The following is a 14319-nucleotide window of genomic DNA, read 5'->3' as shown; positions in this document are numbered from 1 at the left end:
AAGAGTTGGGTCTCATGGCCCAGTATTTCTCCTAATGGAATTTCCCATCATTTACTGCCCTGCTGATTTCTGATCAATGAAAATAAAATTGTGTTGCCTCCTGAGAGGCTCCATGTATGGCTACAGCCTCCAGCTGTGTCAGTTCCGGTAAGATAATCTCATCAGGCGTGCAAGAGGGTAATAGGAAATAAAAATAAAACCCACAATTAGCAAGAGGCCAAGCAGTGGAGTAACGCTTTCAGTGCTGGCAGTCTGGAGGAGGGTGTGAGGCAACTTCCTTCACTGTCTCCAAAGGTGCATGAATCCCTCACATGTTTCGGAGGCTGTTCAGATCCACTGGGCACACGCTTTGAAACCTGTATTTGTCTGAATCTCTGTCAGTCTCTCCCTTGTGAGACCGTTAAACTTGCACATGAGATGTGTTTGTTCTGAAGTGTGTTAAGGATGAGGCAGCGGATAGGGTGGCTGCATACTGTGGACTAGGAGCACATAAACTTGAAACTTTGAAATGTCAAGTGGCATGTAGTTATTGACTCCTCTTGGTTACTGCAGTCAGGAAGGTTTATTTTGACCGGGTAAAGAAAATGCTTAGACTATATCTGAAATCTCGAGCAGGGCACTGTTTTGGTAGCAGGTGAGTGAGCGGATGATCTATTTACAGGAGTATGGGAGCACTTGGATCTGCTAAAAGTCCTCCAGAAGGGGAGGTTTCCTTACCAGTTTCAAGGTTCTGGGTTTTTTTTAGGTCATCTTACAGTGATAAAACAGTGACCAGTAAAATTTATACATTTATTTATATAAAATTCATACCAGAACATTAACAGCAGATCTGAGTGTACATCCCAGTGACCTTTGCAGTGGGGCTTTATACCAGTGCTTTATACCAGTGTATAATTCAGAACTAACATACCAGACAGCTCTGGAGTCGTAAGTGGCAAGCAGAGTGGTTACTGAATGACCTAATGCTGCTGAGCTTGCTCTCTGTGCCTGAAGCATTGGCTTTCCCGAAGGGTGGGAAGAGTGGAGCCCAGGACCATGCAGCATGTCTGTTTCCTAACAAGGACTGGATCTGAGCCCTGGCAGTGGAGGTTTGCATGACTTAGATTCTAACTCTTAACCTTCTGCTTGGCCCTTGCCACTAGTCTGGAACACAGATGTTGTTTGGGTAGATCAGTAGAAGGAAAGAGGATTGGCAGGGCTTCTTCCCTAGGCATGTGAGTCCGCACATGCAGAGCATTGCTCAGGGGGAGCGGTGTACCAGCACAGCATTCACTTTTCCGGCTGGGCCACCTCAAGGTGCCTCTGTCTCCTCTGAAGCCATGTCTCAGGGCTGGTTGAAGCCTGGCGATGGTGGCTTGTAAGAGTTGGCTCTCAGAGTAGCAGTGCAAATGCCTCAAGTGTTTCTGAGTGGGAGAGGCTGCTCCGTGTGTCAAGTAGCAGGAAGATGGGAGGTGGATGAACCATCAACAGAACCGCAGAAGCCAGCTGGAATCCCTCGCTTTCAGGAGTCGCTGCTGTGGTTTGCATCCTGTAGTATTGCTCTAAATGCTGCAATTTCTTCTTGGATTTAGGAACAGCACTCTGGCAATTTAAATACCATCTTGGATTTGTTTATATGTGTCTTTCTGGTGTTTGAAAACTCAGAACAACTCGGAGATTCTCTCTTAACAAACATATCTGTGCGTTAAATGGGTGTAGGTGTTGCCTAGTGCAAAGTCATATGGATGTAACTGCCCTTTGTAGTAGGGACCTGGTGGCCCAAATGGAGCTGTGGCAACTCTTAGTTGTACAAGCTACTGGATAGACTGCTAGGGTGAAAATGAGGGAGAGGGCAAGCTTCAGACTGTGGCAAAGGAGGGGAACGGTGAGTCGAAGAGCACTAAGGTATGGGAGGTTAGGGGGACCGTGGAGTCCTTGTGACAGAGTGAGGCAGTTTTGTCCTCGACAGCTCTTCAGTTAGTGTTGGAGTTATGTCAACAACAGTGCACTGAAAATGGGAACCAGATGCAAATGTAGTTATTTATGCAGCAGCATAGGCTGGAAACTGCATGTGACAAGAAATGTTGGGGTTTTAGAGCAAAAGGGTGAATTGCGCAACTCGTGGAATGTGTGGTGTTTTGAAGCAAACCAGTGTGGAAAGAAAATCTGAAACTTCCTGTGGTGTTCTACATAAGAGGAGAGGTTCATGCAGGACCTGAAAACAAGCTCTGTGTCCTGGGTGTGTGTAAATGCCGTGTCACTTGTGAACTAAGCGTTTTACTCTGTTTTGTAAAGAGAAATGCGTCCTAAGCTAGTTTACCTCTGCTACAAAATGCTTTCAGTGCAAGTGTGTCTCTGGAGGAATAAAGGCTCTTTTCCCCAGCTGCTCACTTCAACCCCTCTGGCACTCCTCTGGATTACTCTGCTCTCAATGGCAGTGGGTTGGTGATTATATAAATATTTGTGTGTGTAGTACAGTAGCTGACTCAAAAGGATCATCAAACGTGGAATAATAGTTCATAACAAAATATTTTCTGAAAAGCTGCCTGAATCTCATATTACTCTCTCAATTTCAGCTGGTGTGAAGGACAGAGGAAAAAATGTGGGTGATGTAGAAGGTTCACCTTTTCAAGGAGACCCTTTCTCTCTGAGTTTCATGCCAAGTGCTTGAGCCCTACAGCTTTCAGTCCTGTTTTGTTCAGCATTTCCTTTGCTTCCTGCTGCTTGAAAAGCTGTTTATGCTAATGATCCTGCGAAGATCTGAGGCGCTGGCTGTGCCTGTGCGTGTGAGCCTGTGTGTCAGGGAGTGCTTGCCTTTTCTCTCCTGTAAGGAGAGTGTGCAGTGCAGTGCTTGTTTGTGCTGTCAGCATGCCAGCTCTGGAGCACTGCCGGCTGCCAAAAGCAGGCCCTCCATGTGGTTGTCTTCCTGCCGGGAGAAGACCAACCTGTGCTTTTGAGGTGCCTGATGGATCTTTCCTTTTTGTAGACCACTGTATACTGCCTCATTGTCTTTTGGGACTTTGTGCCCTTCAAGAGCCATCCTTTGGAAGGGAAAACACACCATGTTCACTGGGGCTTCCGCAGAGGTGTGTGAATTCACCAAAAGGGTTGTCAAGCACTGGAACAGGCTGCCCAGGGAAGTGGTGGAGTCACCATCCCTGGAGGTATTTGGAAAATGTGTAGATGTGACACTTGGGGACAGGGTTTAGTGGTGGACATGGTAGCATTAGGTTAATGGTTGGACTCTATGACCATAAGGGTCTTTTCCAGACTAAACAATTCTATGATTCCATGAATTCTTGGCTTTGCCAGTACAGCAGAACAGTCTGCAAGGACTGGCCGGACTCTTATCCATGGGTGTTGGACCCCGTGGGTCAGTGTTGGTTGGATCCCTCTTGGCTTGCTAATTCCACTCTTGGTGCAATGGTGTTGGACGTGGCCATGTGTCTTGCTGGAAACAACATTCTGGCACTGAGCAGTAGTTGCAGAGAAACTCTAGAAGTAAAAACTGAGCTTGGCTTTTGGTTGGTAAAGCCTAACGGCAGAAGAGGAGGGCTGGATGTGCAGGATTTGGCAAGATGGATACCTCATTACGAACACTCAGCAAACTCCATTTGTTGATGAGGCAATTCCACTGAGATAAGTGTGTGCCAAAACACAACTTGGGTCTTGCTTGGAAGGGTGCAAGATGGAACTTGCTATGTGAAAGTGGGAAATTAGTTAATAATTTCTTCTTTAAAATGTTGAGCTTGACAGATAAATACCAGTATTTGCAAGGATGTTTTGGTTAGGAATTCCGTAAGAGGAATCCTAAGGCACTGATGATGTAAAATATTGATGGAAAGCCCCACTTAGAAAAAGTTCTTGAAGCTGTGCATCCACATGCACTAGTCTGCTTAGATTTTGGCTCGTAAGTACCATTTCAACCTAATATTTCAAGTCCTTTTGCAGAATCCTGTATGTTTCCCTTAGGCTGGCAGGTATTCTTACTACTTTCTAGCACCTTAATGAATGGGAGAGAGCTGAAAGCTGTATCTTCTGTTTAAGCTTGAAGATAAAAGCATTTTATGAAACTGGGAATTGAAACTATTGCTGTATTACTCCCAAGCTTGAATATCCAGCCCTTGTTGCTTAGGAAATTTGAAAAGATCTTTCTGTTCTGGGAAGTGAGTTTCCACATATTTGTGTGCTAACAGCTGCTGTATAAATCTCATAAAGTGACAACATGCTCATGCAACCTTATTTTACCCTCTTATGTGACCATCCTGCTTACTAAGTGAGGCAGTGTGTGAATATGTAATTAAAGACAGTATCATAATGCATATGCATAAGGGAGCAAAATTAAAGTTGCTTTGGCAACATACATTCTGTTCTCCCTTAATTTTTGAATTCTTGATCCTAGGTAATGACTTTTATCAGGTCTCTCCATATGCAGTTTCTAAGTGGTACAAGGGTGCTTTGTAGCATGCCAGGTGCAGGGAAGTGACACAGAAAGCTTTGATGCTGCGGGTTTGTTGTGTCACAGCTCCAGACGGACATGGTAATTGCCTTGCTTCTCCATCCCAGACTTCCTGCTCTCAGGAGCTTTGAACATACCTGGCCCTAGGGATCATGGGGTTTACTGGGCTGCTCGGTCACCTTTGATACTTCCATCCCTAGTTTTTAGACTGGAACAAGTGTCATCAAATGCCGTTCCTGAGACAGGAGCTTCTTTCCTGATGTGAGCATCAGCACTTGCAGGCTCTGTGCTTCTGAGGTCATTGTAAAGCACTGAGCTGTGTGCATAAGGAGGCTGTGCACAGGGCATCTAAACCCACTTTTAGCTGTTTGCTGTCTTTGTCCTCTTGCTGCTGTCCCTTCGTGCTTCCCCCTGAATCATCAGTATCTGTGCTGGAGCTACTCTGAGGCTGTGTCGCAGCCTGTATTTATGCTATTGATTTGTAGAGCATCTGTTGGCACAACAGGTAGGTGTGTATTTACAAAGTTTAGAGGTCAATGCGCAGTTCTCTCCAACAGGAGCTGCTTAGGTTCATTTTCTGACTGTGAGCATTTGTGAGAGCTGCTCCTTCTGTGGAGCCATGGTAAACGTGTGAGTGCTGGCTGGAGCTGAGCCTCTGCTGCCTGCCAGGATGCTGTGAAGGAGCAGACCCTGCTCATTACAGGGTTGAGCACTTCTCTCCACTGTGCAGCTGTGGGAATAGGCAGAGGGAGGGCTGCCTCTCTGGGTATCTTCCAGGGTAATGGCCATGGATGTAATGCATCTGCTTGTATCTTTTCCCTGTCCTCAGCACCCTTTCTTTTTTCATGGTGCCATGTGGGTCATTAGCTGAGGGAACAGTTTCTCACTGTCTCTTTCTCCTTTTGTTTTTCTCCTTCCTCATTGCTTCCAGTCTTGGTTTACTGCCAAACAGCCTCTTGTGAAAGGGCCGCGTAATTAACCCTGTGCTAATTAACAATTTAAAATTACACAGCACGGCTGTTCATATTTAATTCTCGGGAAGCCTGGGCAGCAGCAGGAGCCCTCCCTCCACCGCCCACACCACATCACTGGGGGGAGCAGCCTGGTGCCGTGGGCCCAGGGTCCCCAGGAGCCCCCAGCCTGCCGGGACTGAGGGTGTTGCTTCAGCACCAGCTGCTGCTCGGTGGTGGAAGCGCTGCTGTAAGATGACATGTCTGTCCCTGCGAAGATGGGGCAGGGAGGGGGAAGATGTGGGGATTGACTCCACTTGCGTTCTGGACACAGCGCACCTGCACACCACTGGCTGTGGTTAGCGCAAACTCTTTGATGAAAGCGTGGGGCATACAGTGCTTTCATTTGCACTGGCCCATCCAGAGGTAGCTCATCTCTGGGCCACTGTGGCTGTTGCTCCCTCCCCTGTGGTGTCGAAAGTCCTTCAGCCAGGACCCAAATCAGCTTGGAGGGGCTGCAAGATGCAGCGATGCTGCAGAGGAGTAGGGGCTTGGGTGGGCTGTGTGCCAGTGGTGTGGTGAGCACAGTGGTGGGAGCAACACTGGGATGTGAGGCCGGAGAAGGGATTGAAGAGAGCCTTTCGCCACTGGTGGGAACGCAGGGAGTCTCCAGCACTCAGGCTGTTCTCTCTGTAACTGGAGTTCATTGATTTTACGGGAAACCATGTTTACAGACAGAGTGCTGATCGACCTGACAAGTTGACTTCTGCCTCCTTAAGTAAGAACTACCTTTTCTTATTGACTGCCTGATAAACAGAGCAGAGAGGGCTGGGGGTGGGGAGTGGGTGGGAGGTATGGAGCATCGGTCTGTCCTCGAAAGAACCCCCTATCCCATGCGGGTTCGTGAGGGGCAGTCTGGGATAGAGGAAGATGCAGGGCCCATAATAGTGTAATAACTACGTTGTACTCCTTGGAGTCTGGTTTGCTTTAACACGGCAATTGCTCTTTTCAGTTTAAAGGGACAATATCTGCAGTTCCTGTGCGAATAGGAACAAGTATTTCTGTTCCTCATCAGCATTGTTTTGCAGGAGTAGCTCGGTTAATAGACTGAGCAGGTAGGAAAAGCTCGAGTTTGTCTAGGGTCTTAGCCTGTGTCCAGGGCTCTGTCTGGCCATGTTTTCGCTGTGGGTTTTATCCCTGTTCTGTAAGGGCTCCTCTGTGACAAGGAAAGGGGGAGGAGAGAAAGATTCCTTTGGAGTAGCACCTCCTGAACTAGTTAACGTGGAGTGAGTTGTGGGGAGAGAGGATAAAGCAACCCAAGGTAGAAAAGCCCACCAATTAAATCGTCAGTGCTCACAGATCTGCCTAGTCTGGCCTGGCCTGGAGAAGGGATTGGCTTTCTTGTCAATAAACAAGTCCCCAGTGCAGCATCAAAGCTGCAGTCCTTTATCAATCGCGGCCTCCTCTTCCCGCATGTTCCTGTAACTTACCAAGCATTTATTACATTGATTTTACAGTCAGGCTGTTAACCCTCCCACCCCATCAGCCCCAGTCACCCTTTTGGCCCAACTGTCAGTTGAGCATCTTCCTGCCAGTCAAGAGTTCTTGATGATGGAGGCACTCAGATTTGTGTCATATCTCACCTAGCTGTATTGTCTGGGGTGCTGCCTGAACACTCTATGCCTAAAAGCATCTGTGGGGTGCTCTTTTTCCACATTGCACTTTGAGGTCTGCAGAGGTATTTCCAAAGCTACTTGGCAGAAGTATGGGGTTTATAGAGTTTCTTACTTTACTCTTTTTTTTTTTCCACCCAATATGAACTTGCTTTAGTTTAATTTGGATTGCAGTTGTCAGTGCAAAAAGTAACAGTGAGCGGGATAGAGTACGTCATGTTGTGGGAGGCTGAATATGCAGCATTAACACAGAAGGATCTGGGATCATTCTAAAGAAAACACACAGCTAAGGACAAATGTTCAGTGGGAGAGAGCTGGTGAAATAAGAGCTGCCACAGTGCTGTGCTGAAGTGCTGAAGTGTTTTAGCTAAGGTAAGCAAAACAGGCTGATTAAGAAGACTAAGCCTTTTGGCAACAGGATTGTGGTACTCTTCGTTCTTATTCCACTCAGTGCACCAGGTTATTTTTATTGCAACTCAGAATCACTGTTTATTCCCAGTGCAACCACAAAGACAGCTGTGTATGGCATAGAATTCAAGGAAGGTGGGGACTGGAAATGCTGTAAGGTAGTACTGTGTGTGAATGCTTTGGATTATTACATCATTCAGTCTCTGTGTCCTTGTATCAGAATCCTCACTGCGCTCACTTTGGGAAATGTTACCTTCCACATTCACGAGCAGTTGTAAATACTTTTTCTCAAGCTTCACCATCAGTAAAACAGGGGAAAAAAAAAGCCAGACACATGAAGGCAAACCAGAAAAAGTATGAATGGCTTCGCGTGGTAAAGCAAAATAAACTGGCAGATACTGAAAACAGGAAAAAAAGAACATTGAATGTTGTTCCATTTTCTTTTGCTTGAACTAGCTTGGGCAATTCACTCAGTGCTGCTGTGGCATGTTACCTACTTTGCACCTTCTCTGGCAAATCTTCAGTTCTCTTTGTGCTTTTTCTTGTGTTTCCCAGGTACTTATGTACCAGTTGTGTGTTTGTGCAGCGGTGACTGTGTGCAGCATGCACCGGGCAGGCAGACACACAGGGAAAGGTGGCTTGTATTACAGCACACTGCTCTGCTGGAGATCACGGGGGTCTTCCATGCCACATGGGCTGAAATCGAGCTGGAGAGCACTGGAAACACTTTCAAACTACAATTACAATATTTGACTTTTAGGTAGCAGCGTAGGTTGCCAAGACACGGATAGTCTGTGGTGTGAGAGCCCAGCGATGGCAGCAGGCTGCTGATGTGGCTGGAGGCATTGAAGGGAGATCCCTGAAGCCCCGAGGTGCCACCTGGTCCCTACACAAGTCTCAGAGGGGAGTGAGAGGGTCCTCACTAGTAGTCCAGTCTAGTCAGAGCTCCAGCACTGTGCCCTGCTTGGTGTGTCTTATGAGCTGAAGCAGCAGCTACTTGGAGAATGCTCAGGTAAGAGCGACTTTGAGGAAAAGGTAGTAAATGAGAGAGGTTTCAAGAAAGACTTAAAAAGAATTTGTAAACTTTAAACGTATTACTTAAAATCCATTCAGTCAGTTCAAGAGTAACAGCATATTGTTAAATAAAAACCCGCACTGTCCCAGAAACCCTTACACTGAGTATCAGCAAAAATTTTCCCCATACATATTCAGTTTGGGAATAGTCTGATGAGCAAAGTAGTACCTGTGTTCAGCTGTAAGAGATGAAGTGTTGTGGAAGATTTCCTGTGTGGAATTGATGACCACAGATCTGGAGCATGACTCTTCTGTTGTCTCTTGGGTCACAGATTGTAAAAGTGTGGTGAAGTTGGCCTGTGCTTGCACAGTCGTTCCTTGGTTGTTTTCTGTGGATCCTTTGCATCTGTATACCTGAGGAAATCTGTGGACCATAGGTTAAAGATCACTGTTACAGATGAGGTGAGAGTGCTTTAATTTCTGATGGTGTTTCCTCCTGTGTGGCTTGTGCAGGAGCTCTCTATAGAAAGGAGACAATAGAAATGCTTCTTCGCAGACAAGGTTGTGGTAGGGTTGCAACTGAACTGGCAATCTCTTGCTTATTTGTGGTCTACATTACAGTGGTCCAGCTCGTAACAGGAGCAGTCCCTAACCTCCTAGGTCTGTAACCTCTAGAAAGGCACATCCTGCCTGGCTCTGTCAGGATTGCAGTGCCAGAGACTCTGGCAGGATACAGCAAAAGGGGTAGAGATGGTTGGGAACCATCTATGTTGGCCATGTTCAGCAGCCCCTGCTTGCTGGCTGCTCGTACTCTGGGTGAGTTCCCCCGCTGTCATTGTATTTGAGGGAACAGAAGTAGGAAGGATGTCCTCCCTTCTCCTCTAGGACTTGAATCAGCCGTCTGTCTCACCTGGGGGTGAGAGGAAGCCTTTATCTGTTTACGGAGGCTGTGCCCTGTAGCATCTCCAGGAGCTTCCTGGAGCATGGTGGGCTGCCTGCTTTCCTATCCCCGGGATGGACCCTTGTCAGATCTGGAATTTCCTGTTTGGTTTCTCTCCTGACGTGTCTCTTTTTAAACTCTATCCAGAACACAGCAATTAAATCTCCTGTGCATGCCAAATGCTGCTGCTATGAAATGTCTGTGAGTTGCTCTGGGTCCTGTGGTCTGCCACAGAGGTGCATGTGTGGTAGCTCTGTTCCTCTCTGAACTGCTCAGGGAAGAAAGCACCCCAAAATAAAGCAGCATCAGCTGGCTTAGCGAGTCACAGAGTTGTACCATTCTTACAGCATTTTCAAGCTCCAGCACTATTCCTGTATAGGGTCTTAACTTTGTTCCTGTCAAAAGCTTTTCTGTTACATTTTTGTTTTCTGAAGGTGTAAGACTTTGGGTGCGGCAGTGCAGGTACACTGCCCTGGTTCAGGAAAGGTGCTGGGGAGGTTTTCACCTCTCCCAGGTCCCTCTGTCTTGCCTTTCGTGTTACTCCTTCCATTGTGTTTCCATTGCTCATTTCCAGCAGTGCATTATCGCCTGTTCCTGGAGCCCATTGTAGGGCACCAGCTCTGTCAGCCTCCTGTTTGGTCCTGAAGAGCAGGGTCCGTGGTCCTTGTGGTGGGGAAGTCTTCATGGGAACTGTCTCTCCTCCCTGACTCACCTGCTTTTCCCCTTCTCTCCGCACCTGCAGGTCCGAGCTGTACCGGGTGCAATGAGTGCTCCGAGCCGGCCCTGCCATGGAAGGCTGTGACTCGCCTGTCATCCCTGGGAAGGACAATGGGTGCGGCATCCCTCAGCACCAGCAATGGACTGATCTCAACAGTGCCCACCTCCCTGACGCAGCCAGCAGCATGGAGCAGCCTGCAGCAGAGACCCGCGGCCCCCTGGACAGCCTGAGGGTCCCTTTCCCAGAGCACGTCCCCGAGAGCAGCGCCGCGGCTGGCCCTGGCGCCGAGCCCACCGGCAAGGAGGTGAGCTGCGGGCAGTGCGGCGCCTCCTTCGCTGGCCTGCAGAGCTACATGGAGCACCGTTGTGCCGGCGCCCGCCCGGCCCCGCCGCTGCGCGGGGAGAGCGGGAGCGAGAGTAGTGAAGACGGGGAGGAGGAGAGTGATGTGGAGAACCTGGCCGGCGAGATCGTGTACCAGCCTGACGGCTCAGCCTACATCGTGGAGAGCCTCAGCCAGCTGGTGCAGAGCGGGGGCGCCTGTGGCAGCGGGGCTCTCTCCTCGCTGCTCCCAAACTCTCTGCCCAAGCAGGGAGAGCCCTCCGCCGCCGCTCCCGTGTACCCACAGATCATCAACACCTTCCACATAGCCTCATCCTTCGGGAGGTGGTTTGAGGGTTCAGACCAGGCCTTCCCGAATACCTCAGCTCTGGCGGGCATCAGCCCCGTCCTGCACAGCTTCCGCGTCTTTGATGTGCGACACAAAAGCAACAAGGATTACCTGAACAGCGACGGTTCTGCCAAAAGCTCTTGCGTATCCAAAGATGTTCCCAACAATGTGGACCTGTCCAAATTCGATGGCTTTGTGCTCTACGGGAAGAGGAAGCCCATCCTGATGTGTTTCTTGTGCAAGCTGTCCTTTGGGTATGTCCGCTCGTTCGTGACCCACGCAGTGCACGACCATCGAATGACTCTGAGTGAGGAGGAGCGGAAAATTCTTAGCAATAAGAACATCTCCGCTATCATCCAAGGGATAGGCAAAGACAAGGAACCCCTTGTCAGCTTTCTGGAACCAAAAAACAAAACCTTTCAGCACCCTCTCGTTTCTGCAGCTAACCTCATAGGCCCTGGACACAGTTTTTATGGTAAATTCAGTGGCATTTGCATGGAGGGCGAGCAAGCCCTTCAGGCCGGGGTGGCCAGTGGAGCAGAGCCACCGCCAGCAGGCGTCCTGGCCCCCAGTGCACTCCTCAACCTGGGAGGGCTGACCAGCTCAGCTCTGAAGACTCCGATTACCTCAGTCCCCCTGGGACCGCTGGCCTCCAGTCCCACCAAACCCTCAGAGGGGAAGGACCTTGGGGTGGCAGAGGGGGAGAAGCAAGAGGGGGGCGAGCAGGACAGCCTCTCGGAAAAGGCAGAGCCGGTTGAGGAGGTGGAGGAGGAAGAAGAGGAGGATGTGGAAGAGGAGGAGGAGGAAGAGGAAGAGGAGGAAGAGGAAGAAGACGAGGATGATGAGGGTTGCAAAGGACTGTTTCCAAGTGAGTTGGAGGATGAACTGGAGGAGCGGCCCCAGGAGGATGCTGGGGCTGTGGCAGGTGGCAGTAGCAGCAGCAGCAGCAGCAAAAAGGACCTTGCTCTCTCAAACCAAAGCATTTCTAACTCTCCCTTAATGCCTAACGTGCTCCAGACCCTGTCGCGGAGCACAGCTTCTACTAGTTCTAATTCTGCTTCTTCCTTTGTCTTTGATGGTGCAAGCAGGAGGAATCACTTAAGCTTTAACAATGACGGTGGCGGAGCCAGCGTGGCAGAGGGCAGCAGGAGGCTGGACTTTATCGATGAAAGTGCCAATAAAGACAATGCCACAGCACCAGAACCAAATGAGAGTGCGGAGGGCGAGGACGGGAGCTACATCTCCCATCACCAGCATGCTGGCCCCCTCTGCGAGCTTGGGAGTGGGGAGTGCCCTTCGGGGAGCGGCGTGGAGTGCCCAAAGTGCGACACGGTCCTGGGCTCCTCACGGTCACTGGGTGGCCACATGACTATGATGCATTCTCGCAACTCATGTAAGACACTCAAGTGTCCCAAGTGCAATTGGCACTACAAGTACCAGCAGACGCTTGAGGCGCACATGAAGGAGAAACATCCCGAGCCGGGTGGCTCTTGCGTGTACTGCAAAAGTGGGCAGCCACACCCGCGGCTGGCACGGGGTGAGAGCTACACCTGTGGTTACAAGCCCTTCCGCTGCGAGGTCTGTAACTACTCCACTACTACCAAAGGCAACCTCAGTATTCATATGCAGTCCGACAAGCATCTCAACAACATGCAGAACCTGCAGAACGGAGGGGGAGAGCAAGTCTTCAGCCACACTGCTGGGGCAGCAGCAGCGGCAGCAGCAGCTGCAGCGGCCGCGGCAGCCAACATTGGTAGCACATGTGGGGCCCCCTCTCCTACCAAACCAAAAACCAAACCGACGTGGCGATGCGAGGTGTGCGACTATGAGACCAACGTAGCTAGAAACCTCCGTATTCACATGACCAGTGAGAAGCACATGCACAACATGATGCTGCTTCAGCAAAACATGTCCCAAATCCAACACAACCGGCACCTGGGCCTCGGCAGCCTGCCGTCACCTGCTGAGGCCGAGCTCTACCAGTACTACCTGGCACAGAACATGAACCTTCCCAACTTGAAGATGGACAGCACTTCCTCAGATGCACAGTTCATGATGGGTGGATTCCAGCTCGATCCCACCAATCCCATGGCAACGATGGCTCCATCTCTAGGTGAGGCTGAAGGATTTTTCCACCGTGTCCATGTTGGGGGTGGGGAGATTGTGTTTGCGTTCCAGGAAAGCCACCATGCACAGACTGGGTGCTGCATACCGCATCCCTTCGGCCTGTCACTGTGGCCGCCTGTGTGGTGTGGCTGCCATGTGGTGAGTTGCCTTTATATGGTGGTTGAGGATGAAAGCTGCGTAGTGGAGACCTCTCCATTCCCCATACACCCATACACATTACACTGGGAAAATACGTTACTTTTCTGGTACATTTTCTAAGAGTTTTAGTGGGGAGCTAATTAAACAGTAGGTACAGATTATTGCTGACATGCATAAAATATTCCTTCTCATTGTGGAAAGCATTCTTACTACAGTGTTTCCTGATGATTTTTCCTTGGTTTGGCAAGGGGCGTGAGTAGTTTGGCAGGTGACTCTGTGAGAGGGTCTGATCTGAGGCTGGTGCTTTCAGAGCTGGATGTTGAGTTGGTTTGTTATGTGCTGTGTTTCCTGTAGAAGAAAAGGAAAACGAGTTTTGAGAGTTGTGATGAATTTGGTGGAAGGTGTGGTCTTCCCATGCTGAAGAAACTGAGCTGAAATGGTTCTTCTGATGCCATTGTGAGATACAAGACTGGAGGCTCTACCAGATGGGTATTACTAAATTGGAGAGGAATTGCTAGAGAGATTATTTCTCTCATCGGATCACAAAAGTGCTTAAAAATGAGCTACCCAATGCATTTTTCCTGATAACAAGCATTCAGTGTGTTCTGTGCTTGGCACTGGCGGAGGGGGCACACCTCATCCACACACAGTGTAGACCAGGAATTAGACTGGGAGTGGCAATAGAGGGTCAGGTCCCGTTTGGTTTCTCCCCCAGCAGCTGCTGGTCACATGCATGTGCTGCCCAGTGCGTTTGACCATCGCAGAGCTTTGGGGTGGTAGCTGGTGCAGGACAGACTCTCTGCTCCTCAGGTGTGGCAGATGCAGGCTGCAGTCACTCTGCATTGGTTTGTTGGTGCTGAGAATCTTTGCACAGTACCTTGAGAAGGTATGTGAAGAGAAATGTGCCACTTCATCTGCTTTCCTCTGAACTAATTCCTCGTCACTGCATTCTGCCCTCCCTAACCTTGTCCATCCATCGATGCGGTTATTACTGATGCGCTCCATTACTGGTTCATTGGTCTTATGCATGTTCTCCTCTCCTTCAGCTATTCATAGTGCAGCTTATTATTAGTCCAGAAGGACATGAAAGTCATGAGAGCGCGACAACACAAGATACTAAAAAAATAAAAAACGGAGGAACTCAAATGACTATAAATTAATTAGAATTTCCCACCCACCCCACCCCCATGGTGTCCCAGCTTGCATCTTTAGGAGGTCAAGGACACAATCTATTTAGTGTATTTTC

At 49.3% G+C, this 14319-nt stretch overlaps 1 protein-coding gene across 2 annotated transcripts in view; it reads left to right on the top strand.

Annotated features, from left to right (window-relative positions):
* The window catches only part of ZFHX3 (zinc finger homeobox 3), a 152646-nt gene that overhangs the window by 41641 nt on the left and 96686 nt on the right, over window positions 1-14319 (top strand). For both annotated transcript variants that reach the window (XM_065661869.1, XM_065661870.1), the window contains one exon: window positions 10166-12921. In XM_065661869.1, coding sequence (XP_065517941.1) covers window positions 10212-12921 — 2710 coding nt within the window. In that variant the 5' untranslated portion in view covers window positions 10166-10211. The remainder of the gene's footprint in view (window positions 1-10165; window positions 12922-14319) is intronic.

Source organism: Lathamus discolor, chromosome Z (genome assembly GCF_037157495.1).
Source record: "Lathamus discolor isolate bLatDis1 chromosome Z, bLatDis1.hap1, whole genome shotgun sequence".
Lineage (NCBI taxonomy): Eukaryota > Metazoa > Chordata > Aves > Psittaciformes > Psittacidae > Lathamus > Lathamus discolor.
Note: the sequence above shows the minus strand (reverse complement) of the source record. Positions and strands in the feature narration are given on the sequence as shown.